General features: G+C 37.1%; 1 protein-coding gene across 1 annotated transcript in view; it reads left to right on the top strand.

The window, feature by feature from the left end:
- Positions 1 to 981: 981 nt before the first annotated feature.
- The window catches only part of MMRN1 (multimerin 1), a gene marked incomplete at its 5' end in the record, with an annotated part of 43,893 nt that continues 21,939 nt past the window's right edge, over positions 982 to 22,935 (top strand). The window contains 3 exons of the mRNA XM_080931958.1: positions 982 to 1,556; positions 11,177 to 11,296; positions 14,013 to 14,119. Coding sequence (XP_080788084.1) covers positions 982 to 1,556; positions 11,177 to 11,296; positions 14,013 to 14,119 — 802 coding nt within the window. The remainder of the gene's footprint in view (positions 1,557 to 11,176; positions 11,297 to 14,012; positions 14,120 to 22,935) is intronic.

Below are 22,935 nucleotides of genomic sequence, written 5' to 3'. Positions count from 1 at the left end.
TTGAATGAATGAATGGATGAGGGACAAAGACTATGACAATGTCAGTTTGCTAGTGTCTGTTAGGTTTCCCTAGCAGCTCCTCAGCAACTAAGTTCTTGCAGAGGGTAGAACTTAGCTGAAGCCTAACTAAAGACTTTCTTGAAAAAAAAATAAACTCATATTTTATATAGTGTGTCTCCTAGAAAACAACCTTAGAAAACATTTTCTGACCCTCATTTTCTATTACCTACAACTCACCTGCACTTGGTTTAAAGCAACAGTGTAGCATTAACTAATCTTACTTAAGTGACTTCCTTGTTTCTTCTTTGATTTCTCAGTGGCAAAGTCCTGATTATACACAGTCACGCACATATCAGAGGTTAAAACGTACAAGACTAACTACTGATAATAATATACTATTATCTATAACTGTATATTATTACTAAATACCAAAAGACACACAGTCCTAACAGTGTGAGTGTGTGCGTGTGTGTATTCGTTGAACAGTTTGACTTTCTGGGTGTGGTATAATGGAAATAAAATTGTGACAAAGTCTTTTCTTGATTTGCTGATGCAGTAGAACAAAACACTAAACTCTTTCAACAAGCGTAAAGAAATTCCACTCTCCACTGCCAATGGGAAGTTTCGTTTTAAAGGCAGAGAGACACTGGAACATACCTAGGAAAGGGATAGTTGCTTCGTGTCTCTCCTGGCTTTTCCTGCTGATAATTGCCGGTGTTTCCTCCTTTCCCCTCAGCTTCTCGGAGGTCCTTCACCACATCCATTGATCCTTCCTAGGAGGGTCACAGATCATAAAACAACCACAGAAACAGGAAAAAGAACTTCCTGAGTACACTGCAAACGCAGAAACTTGTTTCCTTTGCACACATCGAGTCGTCAGAAACCAGTTTTAAAGCGTTCAGTGCAGAAGTGGCTATCAGAAAGGCTGAAAGGACTTCGCCTCCCAATTCCACATGAATTTTTGTGCCTAAATTGTCTGCCATGCAGGGACTACCGTTTCTTGCCCTGCTTTCTATTCTATGGAGCAGGGTCTTCGGCCTTACCAACACTCAACATTCATGGACTGTACCTGAGGATGAAGACTCCTCACCGACTCAGAACTCCACTTTAGCTCCTGTAAGTGAAGTACTAAGCCTTCAAGTGCTCTCCGATACTCAGAATCCTTCCACCAAGGCTCCTGCAGTTCCTGAGACACCTTCTGAAGACACTCTTCTACAATCAATACCGCAGCCCTCTGAGACAAGCAACCCTCCTGAGGGAAGAAGAAACCAAGCACCCATACCCCTAGAGAAGTCAGGGACAGCATTGGAATCACTGCCTCTTTCTCTCCATGGCAAACCCAGCATCAAGCCCAGCCCCGGAGCAGGGACAGTTATGCTTGCTAATGCCACGTTAAAATTCCTTCGGAGTTTTTCCAGTCAGCAAGCAGTCTCCCCTAAGTTGTCTGGAGACGTGGGAAACAGGTCTGCAAGGAAAACACAGGTCAGAAGCAGTGGAAGCAGCGGAAAGCAAAGACCCAGCTATCAAAAAACCAGTTTTGAAACAACTAGAGGGAAGTAAGAAACCTTCTATTCTTGTTCTGTCTCTGACTATACTTTCTAGTATGAGTGAATGCTACAGGTCCCCGGTGCTTATAGAATTTTTCAAGGTTCATAGTTACATCAGGTTTGAAAATCGCAGTGAGAGCCTTAGGAAAGAGATGGGAAAAGGACAAAGAGTTAAAATCAATTCACTTTTTTATTTGTTGCTATTCAAGATGGGGAGTAAGGGGACACCAGGAAGGCACTGAGAACTACACCCACATGCCACTGACTTACCATGACATTTTCACTTAAGAGAACATAGATGAATTATGAGAGCATGAAGAATCACAAAGCCTGCTTTCCAGCTCAATTTAAGGTGATAGTATGCATTGTTGAAGTAAAATAAAACTAAGTTTAAATGAACATTGTAAAAAGTCTCAAATGTCCCCCCCCAAAAAAAATAACATAAAAAATGCACACATTAAAAAGGCACACCTAAGTCAAATGGATGTTTTACTCCCATATGAGTTCCTCATCTGTGTTTTTAGAGGTATAAGCCAACCTGTACATAATTTTACCCATAGTGATAGAGCTTCAAGTGTCTTAACTGAGTTAGACATTATATCAATAATACAATAAAATTTAACTTTAAAATTGTAGTTCACACCTAATGTGCCAAAGATGTTGACTAGATAACGTGAGGAATAGGAGACAACAAAGTTAATGTTGGAACATTTGAGTGTCTGAGTTCCTATAAGTTAAGTCTGTTTATTGCTAGAATTTCAAGGTCATAAGGCTTTAAAAATATACAGAAAAGTACAAGTTTTAGCTAAAAGTCCACTTAGAGTCTGGAATAGCCCAGTTTATCTGTCAAACAAATGCTACCCCCCAGTCAGGCTTATCTTGGATGAGTAGATGTCTGTCCGGTAGAGCAGCTGATGTATATCCTACTTAGTAAGAAGTTCCCAATTCAATAAAAATGAAAAATGGCATCTAATGAAAATCTTTTCTAAATTGTTTTCCATGCATCATTTCTATTTACCATGCTTTATTGGTATCTATAATTCAATTTTCTTTAATTGCAAAACAATTCCTGAACACTTAAAGGAAATGATTGTGAGGTTTTTATATGTCTGCAATTAGAAGAGTATTTTAATAGGATAGGAAGCCAATAAAGCAAATTAAAAGACAATTCAACTGAAGAATCACTTAAGTAAGATGTGAACATCATCGTATCATAATTAAAATTACTATTTAACCATTTTACAAATAAATACTAGACTTGATATTAAAATTCCCATTAGACTTTGAACTAACCCTTGTTATCTTGTCTAAGACCCTTGCTCTTAGCACTTGGGAAGACTTATTGATTTGACCATTATTTATGAGTGTACATCATAAAACAAAGTATTTGAGTGTCCTACCTGTATGTACTTGTATTTACTATTAAAAGCAAGTACCGATATTATCTATTGAATTTCAAGAAAACCATATATAAAATACAAATAGTTCAACAGCAATTTACCCTATAGATTCCCCAATGAGGATATTTAAATTGTTTCTATAGTAAAGTTACAATTGATTTAGAGATGCTCTTCTTTGCTGGCCTGGAGAACCTGTCTTTCTCTTTTAGTAATCTTCTCTACTCAGTTTAAGTTACCCTACTAACTCCGTCATCCAAATGAAAGTAGTGTGAGAGAAAAGTCAGCCCCCTTCTCTCTCTCTCTCTCTCTCTCTCTCTCTCTTTCTCTCTCTCTCTCTCTCTCTCTGTGTGTGTGTGTGTGTGTGTGTGTGTGTGTGTTTGACCGAGCTAACTATCATATATAACAAGAACTCCATAACAAAGGGAACATTCTGTCATGGTGTCTTTCTAGAGAGGTTAAATAATCTATGTAAATGAGTTTAGTTACTATATCTCAGGGCAAAGTGATGAGCTGGCTTCAAAGGCTTGGCAGCCAGCTCCTCTAGGTCAGTCCCACAGCAGGGGAGAGGCCACCACCTTCAAGGACTCTTGACTGCCTCCAGAACGTATTTCAGATTCCTTACTCAGTTACACCGCCTTGCACTTTATCCTCACACTCGTCTATCACTTTCAGTCTGTTCACATTTTGGTTCTTTGGTTCACAGAATGCTGTATCTCCCTTTCCTCTCTCTTTGTTCAGATAGCTTGGTCTTTCCCCCAATGTCTACTTTTTTAAAACCCAATGGTCGCCTTCTGGGGCTATTCAGCAGCCATCTAATGCCCACTGTACTTCTCAGTGTTCTATCACTGCACTTACAACACAGAAGAATTTGTTTGTTTGTTTGTTTGAGACAGAGTCTTTCTATGTAGCCCTGGTTGTCCTTGATGTCACTATATAGATCCGGCTTGCCTCGTACTCACAGAGATTCATCTATCGCTGCCTCTAAGTACTAGGATTAAGGGCACGCACTAGCACTGCCCTGCCCTGAGAAAGATTTTCACAAAGAACTCATGATCTCTTTGCATGTGGGGACCGACTTTAAGTGTTATTTAAATCTCTGTTATGCGACATGCATGATAAATAACCACACTGTGCTCTGGTCTGGATGACATGTGTTATGTAGGGAAGTGGAAAAGAGAACGTGAAATACAAATACGAGGGTTCATTTGTGAGCAGAGCTATTCCCTGGAGTATTTCTCAGTGAGAATGAGCATTGAACACATCGAACCTTCCTCACTCCATCATGCTTGCAATTGAATAATAATTCTTTGTGAAGAGAAATACTTGCATCTATAATACGTTCTTTTCCCCAAGATTCATGCGGATTATTTGCATCTTACTTGGTTCTCTTTTAGCACTCTGGGGGCTGTCATCAGATCTGTGGTTTCCTGTCTGGCATGAGGGGTGTTTGTAAATGACCAAGCACATTAAAATAGGCACAAAAAAGATGAAATGAGAACTGGGGTGTTTCTACGTAATTTGCTGGACACCCAGCATGTCCTCAACATTGTGATCATGCTAAAATTTAGCGACCAAAAATTCCTCTGTGCTGCACACTCATAAGACCCAGGACACATGGTGACAGGTATGAGAAGGAGGTGTAGTCCACTGTGAGTGCCCCTTGTACAATGGGACATATGTGTGCTGTTAACTTATGTGACACCAAAGAGAGGAAATATATGAGATAACCATATTGAGTGGGTTCAGGAAGCCTTAACTGGCCATCAGAGATGGAATAATGAGAAGGTTCACAACTACCTGTTTAACAGGGAATCCCAATGGCAGCTGTCTTAGTGAATTCAGCTGGCTGTGTAACTAGAAGCCTCAGTGGACCCTCTACGTTTTCCTGTCGGTAAGAATATTTTCTGATCTATCAGCAAATCTCTTCTTGCTCTAGCTCTACCATACTCTGAGTCACTCTGCTTCTCACCTTGTCTTCAACCCGCCCTTCTAAAGTCACCAGTCTCCACACATCAGTGTCCCACCCCTGGGGCCCGTGCTGGTGGCAGTATGTTTAAACATGAAAGTCAGGTTAGTGTTGTTCGTTTCACATAATGATTCCCTTTATGACTAAAACGAGCACTTCGGGTATTGACATGAAGGGGATCTGATGGACTTTCTTAGGATGTGTTTATCAGATCATACTTTAGTAACTTTCAAATGAAAAGGAGGCCAGCTTTACTAGGTATTGGGAATAGTCACTGACTGGTCAATGAGTGCATTTAAATTCCCTTCTGAATTCTCAGAGAAGTGTTTCTCAGTGTTTGGGGGAACCTGGAGTCTCGCCATCTCCCTTCAAGCTCATGACACCACCTTGAGTCCTCCAGAATCAGGACGGAGCAAACTCACTGCCCCTTCTTATCTCCCCTCCATTTTCACTTAGAACACTCACCTATGTCTGAAGACACCTGTGCACTATTGATTTTCATGAAAGCATTTGCCTGTCTGACTGGTAATTCTATTAGTACTTAGAACAGAAACAGAAATCAAGAAAGCTGAGGGAAAATAGATTATTGAGCAGTCTGAGAGCTCATTGGGCAATCAAAACTGTGTAGAGAAATATTTTACCTTATAGGTGTGCATGTGGTGCTGGAAGAGGGGTCTAGAATTAAGAGTTAAGAAAAGGGTTGGAGATTTTATGTAGCCCAGGCTGGCTTTCAACTTGCTGTGCTGTCACAGTTGGCCTTAGACTCCTGGCTCTCACATGCTAGGTGCTGGGCTGGTAGGTGTGTATCAGCACACACAATGGAATTGGAGAAATTCCTGCAGTTAATGGTCTAATCGTGGCAGATGCCTGCACTACAACCTTCACCTGAATGGCCACAGAAAGGAAAGGAGAGAAGAGCAGTCCACACACAGCAGGTGAAATATTAATTGTGAGTACTGTTGAGAACGGGTAAAGTAGGCACTGAAATATGCAGGATTTCAGTGATGTGAAACAGATTTTACATGAACTCCCTGCTCTAGCCTGAGCGGCACAGCCTGTGCAGGATGGTAGGTAGAGATATGATATTCAATGGGAGCAGGGCTGAAAATCAAAGCTTGTCCAGACAGGACTCCATTTTCCAGATGTCCTAAGTTCACACAGTATCTGGAACTTTACCGTTACGTCTGATGAATTCAGAAATCCAAAGGAGATTATTTCACATTGCAAAATTCCAGCAGCATTATTACACAAAAGAAAGTTTTCATCTTACAGACATACAGATGCTTTCGTTATGTTCCTGTCAGTGAGAACAAACACTACAGTGTCTTCTGCATGTTAATACCTCCCATCAGCAGTAGATTTTCATTACTTTTCTATGCCTTTTCATGGCTAGGATAAATGTATACCCGCAAAGTTCTAGAATTAGACAAGTGCTTATTCAAACTGGATAATTAAGTAGGAAACTTCTGTATTGCCACACATTTACCTTTTCTAATTATAAAGCTGTAAGTTAAAAATAAATGAACTTGGCATGCTGGGAAAGTCTAGCAGTAGGAAGGACTAGTCAGTTAAGCAGAAAAGCAGACATCACACCTTTACTGTTTGCTGCCTGGGGAAGCCTGACTCTGCGACATTGCTGAGGTCACAGTCTGAAAAAAAAAAGAACAGAATAAAAGAATAAAGTGTGGTAGATTCTTTTAAAAGATCATATCACAGTTTGACCACAAGTGTGTGTGTGTGTGTGTGTGTGTGTGTGTGTGTGTGTGTGTCCTTTGTTTTATTAAGTGTAAACCCAGGCTTTCCATGTTTACTATTTCTTTTGTTCATACTATGTGAATTTTTTGAATCTTCTCATTAATTCCTAATAAACAATATGACATTTCACTCTTTCAACTTCATTTAGCTTTGACATAGAACTTCTTTCCCTCGATCTTACCAAATACAATCCTTGTAAAATACTTTATAAAATGTTGAGAATGCTTGTGTTCCTAATGTCTCAGGACTGTAAAGACATTTTGAATACTAACACTGTTCTGAGAGTCAGCCTCTGTCATTTGAATCAAACATAGGTAGTCGTGACAGCCTTCTGCATTTGTTTTCTGGGAATTATTGATTTGGAACAGAGAAGGTATTATAGTTAAGAGGGTTTTATCAGGTCTTTATAAGGAAGTCATGACTATTTACATGTGCAATGAGCAAGTATGTATACCCACAAAACCATTTCCTTACAGTTCTCAGCAATGCTCCAAAAATGCTAGTCTCGTCATCCTGTGACACAGCACACTTCATCTTTCTGTACAGTAAACAAAGCTACACTGAGCAGATACATTAGTACACAACAGGCTTTAGAATTGAGCTTTAAAAAATTCTTTTGTGCTTGTTAAGAATTTCTTTTCTTTTATTAGATATTTTCTTTATTTACATTTCACATGGAATTCCCTTTCCCCAGTTTACCCTCCAGAAACCCCCTATCCCATTCCCCTTCCCCACTAACCCACCTACACCCTCCCACCTCCCCATGCTGGCATTCCTATATACTGGGGCATCGAGCCTTCACAGGACCAAGGGCCTCTCTCTGCTACATGGGCTGCTGGAGCCATTGAAGACTTCTTTTATGGAATAAAACATGATCTGTTTTAGAATGAGCTTCATCAGCTCTGGAGAAGTTCCACTAACATCCACGTGGTCTGTTGTTTACTTTTAATTTGAATTTTTCTTTCTTGGCTTTCAGTCTCGATGTCTTACCTAACAACTCAAAATGTCTTCCCCGATCTTTCAAAAAATTCCTGATATGGCTTTGTCCTTTTCTTGCAGATTCTTAATCTTGGTCTGTTGAAAGTTTTCTAGAACTCTTGGCTTATCTCATTGGTTTACTTACTCCTGCCTGACATCTAAACACAGCATTTTTTCCATGTTGTCTCCTCTCTATGATACTCCATCTTTTTTATACATTTATTTTTAATTAAAATGTAATCATTGTATTATTCCCCTTTCATTTCTTCCCTCCAACATCTCCCATACTATATCCTACAATTTACTCTCAAATTATTGGGCTCTTTTACTTTATTGTTGTTACATTTATATTTATAAACACATATGCACTGTAAGTCCATTTAGTGTTACTTGTTTGTATAAACATTTAGAGCTGTCCACTTGGTATTTAAAAAAAAAAAAAAAAAAAAAACAATTAGGATCTTCCCCAGAGAAGACTAATTCTTCCCCTCTCAGCAGTTGTTATTGCCTCTAGCTCTTCATCCCCAGGAGATTCATGTTGCCTTGTCAACTGATCTTGTCATATTTGTGACTTTAGATTTCTTTAATGTAACTTCTTAGTCATATCTCAAAGACACATAGATTTCCAGATGCATCTCAATAATGAAATGCCAGGAAAGAAAGGTTATTCAGTCAATGAAGTACCTTGACCCCAAGTCCCAGCTTCAGGGAGAGCATTGGCTTGATTTAGGGTACAGGTTCTCTGCTTTACATGACTCCAAGTGGTTATCTACAGGGCTGGTAGCTTCCATACCATGCTGTTAATTCAAGCCAAATGACTGAATAAGGAAGCCCAAGATCCAAAAACAGCACAATCAGCATGACATTTGTCTGAATTCCAAGAGCTTGCATACCTGACCTTGGTACTTCTGAGACGGTTGTCCTTATTTCTTACAGACGTGTTTCTCTATGGTCAAGGTCAGGGGTACACTCACTGGTCTGTCCACTCTGGTTCATAAGATGAACGCACATGGTTGGAAAGTGATTTCATCACTTAGTGGAAGATTCTCTAAAGTTAGTCTTTTTACTGGCTCCTTGAATGACGGAGTTTTCAAACTGTAACGTAGAAAGCATGGTAGACTATTCAGATTGCATCTTAGTACACCCAAGAGGGATAGTTTTTAAGTTGAAACTGAATCCCTGTCTCACTTCACTTTCTTGGATTCAGCAAGCTCATGACACACACACACACAACAAAAAAAAGTCTTCTTTTCTCTAGAGGAAATCTTTTACTTACTCACTTAGAAAGTATAAGGAATCAACACTAGCCTTTCTCAGTACCCATTGCTGGCCAGTAGTGGAGTCACGGCCCTTAGAGAGAAATGGAAAGCTGTTGCAGAGTGAAAGACTCTGGCCTCATAGAGTGCTGAAAACTTCAAGGTTAGCGCTCTTCAATACTGCAGTCAGTAGTCCCTCAGCCAAGGTCCAAAGGGCTTCTAGTTTATCTAATGAATTGTTAGTCTTCATTGAGTCATACTTAATTTAATATGTTAAGCTTTTAGTTTTGAATAATTTGATTTAAAATTATATTTTATTCTTAATATATTTTATTCTAAACAATATTTTAAAATCCTTCTAATGTACTCAATTAAAAAAAATCCTTCTTACTTTTTTTGTTATTTGCTTTTTCTGGTACTATTTAATAATCTGTGTATCATAAAGAACATTGCATATTATCTTGTATATTTGTATTTTTTTATTTTTCATGGGAACTTTGCATGGACAGCAGTTGAGATGCGTAATAACAGTAGTTATCATTTTTCTTTCTACATATTCATTTCTGAAATTTGGTGGGATGTACTTAAGTCAGGCCTGACTGTGGATTTGCTCTCTAGGAATTCACATGAGCATCTTAGACAGTCTTTGAAAATTAAAATTAAACTTAGAGACTATCTTTCTTTTTATTAAATGTTTATTCTACCCTCAACTTTCTCCCTCTCACCTTCAAGAACTCAGGTTATATAATCATATAAAGTGTTCACATTTGTACTTCTGGTCTTTAAATATCCTCTGCATCAGATGTTCTTATGGCTCATCTAGTTCATTGGACTTCCTTTGTTAATGTCCAGAGTGCTAGTACACACTCCAGTTGGGCTTCACTACACAGGCTGTGTTGCTTTTTAATTCAATATTTATCAATTTTAATCACTGCTTCTAATCTGATCCGTGGCATCTCTGATGTATTTAACTTTTTTTAACTCTGGAGTTTTGCTGTGTGCTTCATCCCTAACTTTTTGAAGTGTTATTCTGGCTTTATTCATTTGACTTCATGCTCAACACTAAATGCTGTTAAACTTGCATCCAGGTTCAACTGTTAGACTCTTGAGAACCTTTTGCTGACTTTCATGTTGATATTTCTGCCATGTCCTTCATATCTCCAAACATATCTATTTTATAACAAAACTCTAATTTTTATTTCATTCTGATGGTGGTTTTCCTTTGCAGATTCACTCTACTGATCTGCAAGTTGTAAACTTCTCCCAGCAAAATACTAGGCTATAGGTTAGGTTTATGTCACATGCAAAGAAGCACGTGGCTGTATAGTCCACAATACAATATCCAGAAACATGATTTTTGTAGATACACACATACCATAAAATACATATTTTATAAATACATACATATCATCTGAGACTCTGCTGTGTCAGAGACAAAACTGTGCAGTTACCTTATAAATAATATGGTTTGAGAGTTCGTAGAAAGTTTATGTTTTACATTTTTAAGTGTCTAATGATATTTTAGAGAATTGTGATATGCTTACACTCGACTTCTTTATGGATTTGTATAACCAGTTGATTTTCCTTTGTATAGGATCTTAGGCTGCTGCTGTTGGTTTATTTCAAAGCACATTTTTTTTTTGTTATTGTTTGCTACTTCAAATAGGATCAATTTAGATTTGCTTGTGGTACATAGAACTGTGTTTTCTACATAGTGGAATATTAAATTATTTTGCCATACATTATGAACATGTATGGTGAACTCAATTATATTGCTCGATTCTTAATTTTTATCTAAAATATTTTGTTCCTTATTTACAAATATATCATTAGAAAATAATCTACTCTTCTCTTCCAAACTTATATTCCATCATTCATTACATATTCCTGCCTTTCTAGACATGATTCTATTTGTTGGCTTATATTTTATTACACATTACCCAAAATAATAGACCTAGATCTGAGTCTTTGTTTTCAGTAAAAACACTAAAATTAAATATAAGAGAAGTCTTAGATTTTTGTCTTAAAATAATAAAATGCAGGCTCTAATTTAGTTCTGATTATTTTCATCTTGTAGTATTTCTTAAAATATCTTTGGGTACAGCAATGAATATGCATTTTCTTTTCTGTGTGGTCATCAAATATTGGCCAATAAGCATTTTTCAAAGCATCTTATCGATATATAAGTCAAAGCAGTAAAAGTCTAAGAAAATCATTTTGACAAAAATAGTACTAACAATAATTTTTTCCCACCAATAATGATTGCTCCCTCAGGAACTGGTGTGCTCGTGTTCATACTAAGTTATCCCCGACAGTGATACTGGACACTGGTGGCTCTTATGTACCAAATGGGAGAGGATCCTGTGGCTGGTTCAACGGACTCTGTTCCCAAAGGTATACAATGTTTTCTGACCATAGATGCAGTTCTTGTAAACTGAAAATACAAGCAATAGTAATCCCAGACACTTCATGGCTGGGAGGATAGTCCTTATATTAAATACATGACCTTAGTAAATTAATATGCGGTTGCTACTAATAATAAGATCTATGTTGTATATATTTGCTTTGAGAATCATGTGAGTTAATAGAGTCATATACTTAGCTTGCTGTCTAGTATCCCCATATGTAGGACATGTTAACTTTCTGTTACAAAACCTTCTATTCTGTAGTCACTCTTACAATACTTGTGTAACATAGTCAACAAGCCTGACCTTAGATCTTCATGAAACACATAGATCATTTAAAGGATTTAGTAATAATTTTTGTTTTAGGTAGGAAAGAAGTCCACATAGAATTTGGCTTGTATTTAAAATATAGAAGGCCATTGTCCGTGATTGTGCGTGAGACAGCAGCTCTGTCTTAATAAGCATGTTCATTGATTTTTGAACTCATATATTGCTTTATAAATGCATTATATATACAATTTTGAATACACACACACACACACAATTGTCATAAAATGTAAGGCTAAGATCTTGATAAATTCTCTGAATTTATATAGTGACTGTAGCCTGACCAGAGATGTTCATAAAGAGCCTGCAATAAAAACTGGCACTGCTACTCAAGCCCTTAGACCGATGCTACACGAATTATCATACAAATAACTCAGAAAATGAGCAGGATGCATCAGCAATCCGGAACAATGCACAGTAAGGACACATAAAATCCAGGTGTTTCTGAGTCCTTTGAGGACTGGGATTCATGGTCCAGAGAACTGAGTACATCTTAGGGATTTGTGAGAACTAAGCTGTGGCCCTGCTTTCAGCTGTTTCTCCCTTTGTGAGAATTTTCCTGCCAAGAAAGACACAGAGAACATATTGTTAAATCTTTGGTAACAAAAATATTACCATAGTAAGTAACCCTTATCATATTGCTCTTCTGGATTCAATGTGAGTTCCTCTCCTTTTCATTACACTTCCCTAAACCCAGCTACTTTATCCTTGTTTCTCTCTCTGGTCTTCTGTGTCCATCTTAGTGGGTATCTTAGTCAGTGTTTCTATTCCTACACAAATTATTAGGACCAAGAAGCAAGTTGGGGAGGAAAGGGTTTATTCAGCTTACACTCTCTACATTGCTGTTTATCACCAGAGGAAGTCAAGACTGGAACTTAAGGAGGTCAGGAAGCAGGAGCTGATGCAGAGGCCATGGAGTGATGTTATTACTGGCTTGCTTCCCCTGGCTTGCTCAGCTTGCTTTCTTATAGAACCTTAGAACCCAGGTCTACCATCCAGGGATGGCACCATCCACAATAGGTTGCTTCCTTCCCCCTAATCACTAGTTGAGAAAATGCCTTACAGCTGGATCTCTTGTAGGTATTTCCTCAATTCGAGCTTCTTTCTCTGTGATAACTCCAGCTTGTATCAAGTTGAAACAAGCCAAGCCAGTACAGTGGGTCTTTCCATTCATTCATGAGTTCAGTATTTGTATAATAGTTGTCTGTCTTTCCTTTCTTATTTCAACATTAGATACAGCAGACATTGTTTGCCAAAGCAGAAGCAATGAACTTCAAGCATGAATCAGCCAGGTTCCAAGTTCCATAATGAACCCCACAAACTAAATAAATTCTATCTTCCTTTCATACTTAGCTTTAGAAGTTGGGCTAGAGATGTTTCTAACAGAACTATTTATTGAATGTGACTTATTGAAGTAGATGTAAGTGAGTGACTAGGCATGCTTTTAGGGATCTACAGTATCTTGTAACTTATTCTGCTATTGAGGAACAACCTCCAACTATGATGACATATCTGTTATGTTACAGTAGAAACTGAAAACCAAGTAATGCAGTTCCTTCCCACACAACTCTTGAACAGGTCACAAAAGTTGACCATGACAAATTTCAGGAGCATTTCCCTCATACATATTAGCAAAGTTAAAAATCTGGTTCCATCAATTTTAAATATGGACATTTAAACAAGTTATTTTATTTGTTGTTTGTGTTTCTCAGTAGACTGCATTAATACTATCTTTATTATAAAAGTAATGTGGTGATTAAGTAGGATTATGTCTACCTAAATGATGCACTTTTGATAAATGATACAGTGGAGTGTTGTGGTTAAGAATAATACATTATACTTATATCTAAGGTTCTCATGCATACAAAGCCAAATAAGTGACTGCCATTCGGGAATTATATTCATTGTTTTATTCAAATATTGTAATGTATTAATTTGTATTCAGTGATTTAATCTTATAAATAATATTTTCTCACATTCACAGCCTCTTCCCTCTCTCTCTCTCTCTCCCTCTCACTCTTGCTCTCTCTCAAATTTTATGTGAGAGAAAAAGTAGATTCGTATAACTTTGAATCTTGGAAACGTAAAAAGGTTGAAATAAGAGCAGTTATCCTAATTTAAATTGGCACCAATATAACTTATTTCATATGATTTGATTTATCTTCTGAAAATATAGATTTTTTTTAACTATAATCATTTAGGAAGTAATAGAAATAGAAATAGATAAAAATATTCTAATGATATATTTATGGATTTATGTTGGAATCAAGAGTAGATGGTTACTGCATTTTAGGAATTATTCTAAGTATTTTATTTATAAGTAGTAATTCTATTTAATATAAAACAAATAATTTTGTATCAATTGCTTTCTTCTCTAGATCTCAGAAGACATCCAATGCTGTCTATAGAATGCAGCATAAGATTGTCACCTCATTAGAATGGAGATGCTGTCCTGGATACATAGGGCCAAACTGTCAGCTCAAAGGTATTTGCCAATAATAGCATCATAATGGCAGATACTGACAAACAAACTGTTTTGAACGGAGGAAAACTGTAAGAAGCCAGACTTTAGGCCTGCTGCTGCTTTAGAGCTTCCTAAGAATCACTCACAGGCTTATCACCTGCCCTGTCCTTGTTCTTCATGATGGTTTTAGAAAATGAGTAAGAAGATCTCATTGCATTATTTATTCTTAACAAAGACACGCCTTACTGCAAATTATAATTTATAATTTAAATGAATATGACTAGAAGTAACCTATAAAATAAATTATACAAGCCTCTTATTTTATTCCAGTTCTACTACTTGATGTACTGGGGCTGTGAGGGAAAGAGCCATTTTTTTAATCTGAGTCTTTAAGGGTTTTCTGGTGGAAGGCTGATCAAATGCACAGTAACCTGCTGTCACCTAATACCTATGCCACTATTATTTTGCTTTGGCTTTAAACGGGTTTTATTTGAAAAATAAGATGTGGCATCTGCATTCATATTTTAAATGAATGAATATTAAAGGAAAGGGCATTAGCAGTGCTGGGGAATTCAATTAATAGTGTACATGGTCGTTATTAAAAATTAATGTATCTGTGGAGAAACCATTGTGAGTCACATTAAGAAACAGAAAATCATATAAGAGAGGCCTAAGAATCATGCAGTTTAGCCAGGGATATTATTTATGGCTGGAAAACTCATGCAGTGAGGATCTGGGGGCAAATCTGACACACTACTGTTTTCTCTGAGTCTGGTTTAAATTTCACATTTGTTGTAAAGTCCAGCACATTTTTTGATAGTAGCATGAGTTTTCCTTTTGTAGACAACATAACCCATACTAAAATATTTAGACGTGAGGGGATACAGAATATTTGAAAGAAAAAAAAAGATCCAAATATGGGATTGTTTTTGAAGAACTCATGTTTATCAAGTGTGAAAATCTATTCAAGTGTTACAGTGCATTTGTTTTTTACCCATGTTTTCTTATGTTATTAAAATATCTTGATAATAGTAGTAGAAATTATATTTAAGGTCTTTTTTCTCTTTTTATATGAGAGATACTTTGATGCTATTAATCCTATGGTTATTCCTTAAAGATCAATATGTTGGTTTGGAAAGTGTTTTGTTTGTTTGTTTGTTTGTTTGTTTTAGAATTGTAGGCTGTCATTACACATGCATTGCACAGAATGGCTGACTGCAGGTGGCAGGAAGAGAACCAATGTGTCAAAGCATGTCATAGGCTCAACTGCTGAGATCTGTGCATGGCCCACATTCAGCCTCATATAATTGCTAATCAATAATTAATCATTAGCAGACTACATACATTTAGATGGAAAAGAAGCCTCAGAACTCCAGGATGGTAAATATTAAAGCAAACAAACAAAAGAACAAAAAATCAAAACCAAGTGATAATTTGAATATTTGCTGTGTACTGCTGTTCCTTTCTTACGGGTATAATCAAGTGTTTAAGTGTAAAATATATATATTCTGTAGTTATTCCTACCTCAAATTTTTTCTACAAGCCACCTCTGGATGGCCTTAATATTAGACTTACAGTTTGCAGTTCCAATACATTTTAGAAAACAAAATCTCAGAAAAGCTTCAATCATGGCCTCCTATCATAGTCACCTAATTAAAAACTACACAGAAGGCCAGTGTCTGCTCATTTTGCTCTTATAAGGAGGCACTTTTTCTACAGAACTAGATGGCAGAAATAAGGCCAGGATGGCAGATTTGCCCAATTATTTCAAATTATCATACAGTCAATTCTAATGTAGATTTGATTTCAAAAGGTTGTCATGATGCTCAGACAAAACCCTGGCCATTTGTTTCTTACTTTTATTGTAGTCCACCAAGTACTTTATTTTTTTTAAATCTGTGCAATTAATACTGTTGGCATCAATAGCCACTGCTGCATACTGCCCCTGAACCATTGTTCACTAATTTTTTTTTTACTGGCTTATTTTTTTTTCTTCACACTTTCCCGTTCTTGATACCTACCTCATAACATCTCAAGCTGTTCCCCTGCCTATTGCATTTAATAAGTGTGCCACCAGCCTTTCATTCTTATACAGTGGATCAGGTTGTCCCTTAAGAATAATGTTTGACAGGGATACCTTTGTTGTGTCATGTGACAGGTTGCCTCAAACAGGACTAGAATGATAATCTGACTGATCCTTTTTTTTAAACCTCTGCTAGGTCATCTAGAATTTGGTAATGTAGATACCCGTTGTGTAGGTACAACAGAAATCATTTCAGGCCTTGTCCCTCAAAGTATCACAACATCATTTGTTCATAGAAAAATTGTAAAGTACCATACACACTTCATAAATCTCTGCTTCCCAAGTTAGTTTCATCTCCAGAAACAAAATTAATTTCATAATATAAATATGATAATTTCCTTTGAGCTGGATTGCAGTAAAAAATGTTATGATAAAGAAAACATATGATGAATATCAGTGGTCTGTTGGCAGGTGGACTGTCCTCCTCATCCTTCCCCAAGAGTATCCACCTCTTCCCAGCTGCTTTGCTTCCTCCTTCTGAAATTCATCCTCTGAGTGTTAGCAAGAGATGCTGCTCATCAGTCTTGTGGGGAGTCTCTTCCTGACTCTCATGTGCTCATCTGCTGTGCATGTGTTGAACACAAGGAGTCAGAACATGTGACTTCTACTTGCAGCTTCTCTATTTAATAGAATAGTATCAAAAGGAATTCTTTGGTGGTAGCGGTGGTGTTTTGAGGCTTTTGCTTGTTGGTTGGTTTGTTATTGTTGGGTTTTTGTTGTTGTTGTTGTTGTTGTTACTGTTGTTGTTATGAGACTGGACATTTAGAGAAAGAAAGAGTAAGACAGAGAGAGAGAGAAAGAGAGAAAGAAAGAGGGAGGAAAGAAAGAAAAATCTAACATCAAAGAATTAGTTTTCACTTCAGTATGGCTTCTGGTCATGATCAAAAACCTTTCATCTTTCCCTTTAAGAAAATATTTATTTTGCATAAGTCATATTAGAGACAATTTTTTTAAATGTCTGTACTAACATATCACTTAAGCCTGAAATCGAATTTGCAATTATGTACTTCTCCAGTAGATGTCTCTAAGATATTCTAAAGTGGGAGAAGGAAACTGTGAACTGCTATTATATAACAAAATAAGGTCATTTATGTTCAGTTGGTGCTGCATTAGAGAGGATCCTTTTGCAAGTTCGTTAAACATTAGCACCTACACAGATTTTCTGGAAATAGAAAAAGATTCTACAAAGTTGCATTTAAAAATATCTATCACAGATACTATGAATACTGAAAAGATATGTGCAGTTATGGAATCAACTAACCTCTCATTTTACATTATAAATACATAACACATATTTTATTTTTCAAGTCTAAGAATAACATGTCATAAAACATCTGCTTGAAATTATATTTTAAATACATATTTTCTGTAGTGAGATTATTTTTAAATGAATTCCAAATTCGTCGTGCTGAAATTTATCCTATGTAAAAGAGGGAAATTGTGAGTTCCTTATATTTTCACAAAGCCGGTTCAGTATTGTTCAATGACCATCTTGCTCCCTAATATCATGTAGCTTTAGGATAAGGATGTTGACTCCCAGAGTCTTTGGATTCCATACTGCCTATTTCAGCTTACCCAGTACATATTCTGGTGCACACTTAGTATCCACCCTGCATTTTACCTGATGCTAGAAGTCTGTCTTGTCAAGGAAAGGTTTCTGGCAATAAGCAGCAAAGAGGGAGCATCCTCGTTACTATGTTACCCCTACTTCCTCCGCATGGTTCAATGGGCATAAAAAATACCTTTAAAAATGCAACTAAATCTTGTCTAATTAAAAGAGGGGGACACCTAATAAGAAAACTGTTGCTCTGGATACCTGCTGACCTCTGACCTCATCTGTGAGTCATTGATCACTAATGTCAGAGTTTGCATCGAGGAGAACAATTAAAATCTGTGGTTGCCTTTTATACATAAGTACACACTGTCTTCACAGTTGATTGGCTTAAGTTAATTCTTTTCTGTAGCTGTATCTGTCATGTAAAGAGGACATGGGAATGAAACCTAGAAATTTACACTCCACAAAACCAAACAATCTGTTTTTATGTGCAAGGGAAGACAGATGACCAGGAAACCCTGAGCAGTCCTTGTGAAGGAGAATGCGTCTGGGAAGACGGAAAGATTTCTAAATGAAAAAGGAAATAAAACAACATTGATCAACCTGGCTGCTCATCATGGAAAAGTAACAGACTGTCAGAGATGCTATCAGCTCTCTGCAGCTGCTGGTCAAAAAATCCTAGACTAAATTGGAATAAATGAAAGTACTGAACTTGAGCTGACAAACACAGCCAGGAAAGATGCCATGAACTCTTGAATTTGTAAAACAGGCACTTCAAGCTTTTAACAACCTTGGCAGGGAACAAATTCCAGAGCAGAAAGGTTTGTGTCACAACCAGATCCTAAGGATCTTCGAGTGGTGTCAAACTGCCTTCCGGTTAGAGGACAATTTTCTCACCTAGTTAATATGGGAGCATACATACATAAGAACAATTTGAAATTTATCACTCTATTGCATGTCTTTGTTCAGATAAGTCTTTTAAAAACTTCACCAAAATGTGAAAAAAGGTTCAATTCTCTACCAAAGAGTAGAATGTGCATTTTTGCTTGTTCCCGGGTCTCAGTTGAGGATCCTTGCAGGCAGAGAAATCTCACTGATTTCTTTCCTCTTACACTTGTCATTAGCTCAAAAGTGGTTGTCCTCAAGTTTCTCGGGTTGTTTTAAGACTTCTGAGTTCTCTAGCCCCTCACCGTGTATTTCTCTGTTTACAACACAAAACTCATCTTTGCAGGGTTCATGAATGACACTGTGTTGACTCTAAGGTCAATATGAAATTAGACTTTGGTGGGTTCAGTGTCACCTTCCTTTCTGTTCCTCAGTTTACTTCATAGCTGAGTTTCTTACTTCCTGAATATTTAAAGTTGGTTTAGACCAGGCATTACAGGAACAACTATAATGGTACAGTAAATCCTTCCATTGATCTTAAACGGACCCCTCCATCTGTAGAGAGGACATGTGGATGTATGAATAATAACGGCCCTGCCAGACTCATGAATTTGTATATTTAGTCACCTGGAGGTAGAAATGTTTGAAAGGCTGAGAAGATTGGGGAGCAAGGGCTTGTTGGATTAAGTCTGTCAATCACACACCAGGCGCAGTCTTTCTTTTCTTCCAATTGTTTGTCTGTCTATCTAACTATCTATCTGTCTGTCTGCTGTCTATCTATCCACCCATCTATTTCTGTCTAGAGTCTGTCATTAAGACACCAGGTCCAGTATTTCTTCCCTTCCATCTGTCTATCTACCTATGTCTGCCTGGGGTTCAGAATATAAAGCTCTCAGCTATTTCTCCAGCAACATATGTGCCATATTGCTCCTCACCAGGACGGTGAAACACTAACCTCTCAAACTATAACCAAGACTCCAACTAAATAGTGTCTTTTATAAGAGTTGCCTTGGTGGTAGTGTTTCTTCCCAGCAATAGAACAAGAGCTACAGCAGTGTGCCTGTATCCCTTATGTGTGTCTGCATCAAAGATAAGACTCCCAGCTTTCTAGTTTTAGCAAGATCCTAAGTGTAATGCAATGTTATAACCTCCATATTAAAGTGAATGGCATGGCATGCTTTAAACGAGTCAACATGAGCCAGTTTGATTTCGTTGTCATGACGTAATAGTGTTTGAAACACAGCTTACCTATCTAGACAAAAGCTTTAGCCAATTATATGGAGACTGTAAGCATGAGAGCTATGGGAAGGGACAATGGTAGTGTTCAACCATTTTCCCGTTATTTTAGTGATATTAATATACAAGTAAGAATAAATTATTTTCTTATGTTAACACATATTAGCCACAATAAATATAGTACCATGTGTCATGTCACACAATTCATAAACATAACCACTGACACTCTAATAATCTCTAATGACTTTTTGATGCCTCATGGTTGCTGCTTGTACCGTTCAGAGCAATGACTAAACATAAGAAACTTTCTACGAAGAGCTCTGTGATGGTTTGCACTCTTAGGAGGTGTGGCCTTGTTGGAGTACTTGTGTCACTGTGTGCGTGGGCTTTAATATCCTAGTCTTACCTGCCTGGAAGTCAGTCTTCCACTAGCAGCCTTCAGATGAAAATGTAGAACTCTCAGCTCTGCCTGCACCATGCCTGCCTGATGCTGCCATGTTCCCGCTTTGATGATAATGGACTGAACCTCTGAACCTGTAAGCCAGCCCCAATTAAATGTCCTTTATAAGAGTTGCCTTGGTCATGGTGTCTGTTCACAGAAGTAAATTCCTAAGACAGTTTCCTACTCAGATCCAAAACCTTTTGGTGACACAAGGTCTGTGCATATTTGTAATGTCTGTTAATAGCAATACTCTTGATGTTCTGCTCTGCTGGGCTATACTGAAGGAAACGTGATAACATTTGTGGTTTGCAATCTATAAAAGCTGTGTGCTTTTAAATGCTGCCCTTCTTCCTTGAAAGTTAAATTATGGAAATTCCTAGAGCAATTTCTTAGAGCAATTTCAGATTCCTAGTTACTTCTTAGAGCTGTGTAAGAACTATTTGATTTGATTTGGGGCAATACCAATGAAGACTCATTGATAATTTTATAGTTTTGATATATGCATTTAATGTATTAGAAAAGATCTATTTATTTTCTCATCAAACTGATCACATTATATTTGGTCTCAAATAATATGTATGTAAATATTTCAAATGTGTTCTAGATAACATGTTTCAAATATAGCTGTTTTCATATCATAGAAATGTGAAATTGTTTACATAAAAATAATTTTTAAACTGCCCCCTAACCTTGGTCCCAGTGGTTACTATGGAAGTGCAGTCACTCTTGCAGTGTCTCCGGTTTGACTCTATAGCATGAGCTCTCTCTGTCTTTCTGCCCCTCTCCTGTATTTAGACTCTCGTATGTTTGCTACATAATAGGAGACCTGATGTTCATATTAGATCCCCAGCACAACCATGCTCAGCTGCTGGCTGGTACTATGTTCATACTGCCTCTATCTGAAATGGCGAATGTGGTTACTCATAGCAGCAGGATTGCACCTGAAGCTATGTCTGGGTTTCAAGGCTGATTTTCTTACTCTTTCTCTGTTCTCTACTTGTCTGGAACATGTAGTATATCCCTTTTTCTTTGTTGCAACAGTCATAGGTTTTTTTGTTTGTTTGTTTGTTATTTTGGTTTGATTGTTTGCTTGATTTTTGTTAGCTATCGACAAAATTTCTCTTTAGCCCAGACATGCAGGTAACTCAGCGATTCTCCTGCCTCATCCTCTCAAGCACTAGAACTACAGATGTATACTACCTGTCTTGGCTACATTTTTATAAGCACAATTCATAAAGAATATTTTTCTTGAGTGCTCATATATATGACTATATTATTAATATTAAAGATGTTTTTCTTTCCTTTTTCCTGAGGTAAAGCTAGTAAATTTAGTCAAATTCATGCCTTTTGCATTTTAGTTATCATTTTAAAAGTTATGTATAAAAATTTATTTCAGAAATAATATTTAAACTTTTTAATTTACTTACTTTTAGTTTCCTAAACATTATTTTTTTACTTCATTTTATATTTATTCTACAAAAAGTAGTAGTATCATAGGATTAATTTGATATTCTGGTTTTAGAATTCTTACTATATTATGTGACATAGGAAATAGTTTTCAGATAATCCTGAGATAGAGATTTCATTCATACGTCCTTTATCCTCTATCACATATACACAATTAACTTGAAATACTATCACATTTTACTGTATAGTATTACTATGTACTTGATGCAAGGTGTGATTTATAGTTCAGTATTAGACAACTGGTAAATCACGTTGGTTTATTCTGACCGGAACCTGGCGTGTGGAGCAAGCTCACAGCCAGGCAGGAATGAAGACTGGCAGCCTAACTTCATAGCGCAAGAGGATGTGAGCTATCCGCAGCTCAAAGCCACACCGAATTTGACTGATAGGAAGACCACAAAAGCATCTTTCATTTTCTGCAACCCATTTACCTGGTCCTACTCTCTGAGCCTCAGAGAGAAGGATAATGTGTTGGTGAAGGAAAGGAAAGGTCATGAGCAGTTCCTGCAAATGCCACTTTCTATAATGGCCCATCTCCTCAAGGAATTATGCACACAAGAGTTTTCACTCCTTAGACTTGTAATACATCATACCTTTACAACATGTCCTGGTTGTAACTGGGATCATATTTAAAAATTTGTGACAACTGACTTTTGCATTTCAGCTATACTGTCAGAATAGAACATTTTTCTGCCTTTTATCAGTCAATTTGATTTTATTTAGTAAAAAACAAAAATTCTATTCATTTCTAAAACTAGTCTATCATAATCAGATCCATGAATCAAAAGCACCTAAACATTTAAAATTTTAAAATGCACATGTGCCCAGTTGCCAAATTGTCCAACAAACCAGGGTCCTGGGGGGAGTGAAAAAGATGAAACATCTTAGTGTTTCCAAATCAGAAGGGACTTCTAGTTTCTACCTAAAGTCCAATTAAAGAAACAGACAAACAGGAAAGGATGCATAATGTGTATAAAATGCCAACAATAAGACAGTCAGCAGGACAATTAGCCTGTGTCACACTGCTAGGACCCTGGCTGCTCTGACCATGCTTTACGTCTGAACACACTGCCTCGCTCCCCTTTAAATGCCATTTCACTTTCACTTTTTCTTTTAATTAGTATTTTTTATCAGCCATTTTCTTTCCTTACATTTCAAATGTTATCCCC

The sequence above is a fragment of the Micromys minutus genome (assembly GCF_963924665.1).
Source record: "Micromys minutus genome assembly, chromosome: 18".
NCBI classification, from domain to species: Eukaryota; Metazoa; Chordata; class Mammalia; order Rodentia; family Muridae; genus Micromys; species Micromys minutus.
Note: the sequence above shows the minus strand (reverse complement) of the source record. Positions and strands in the feature narration are given on the sequence as shown.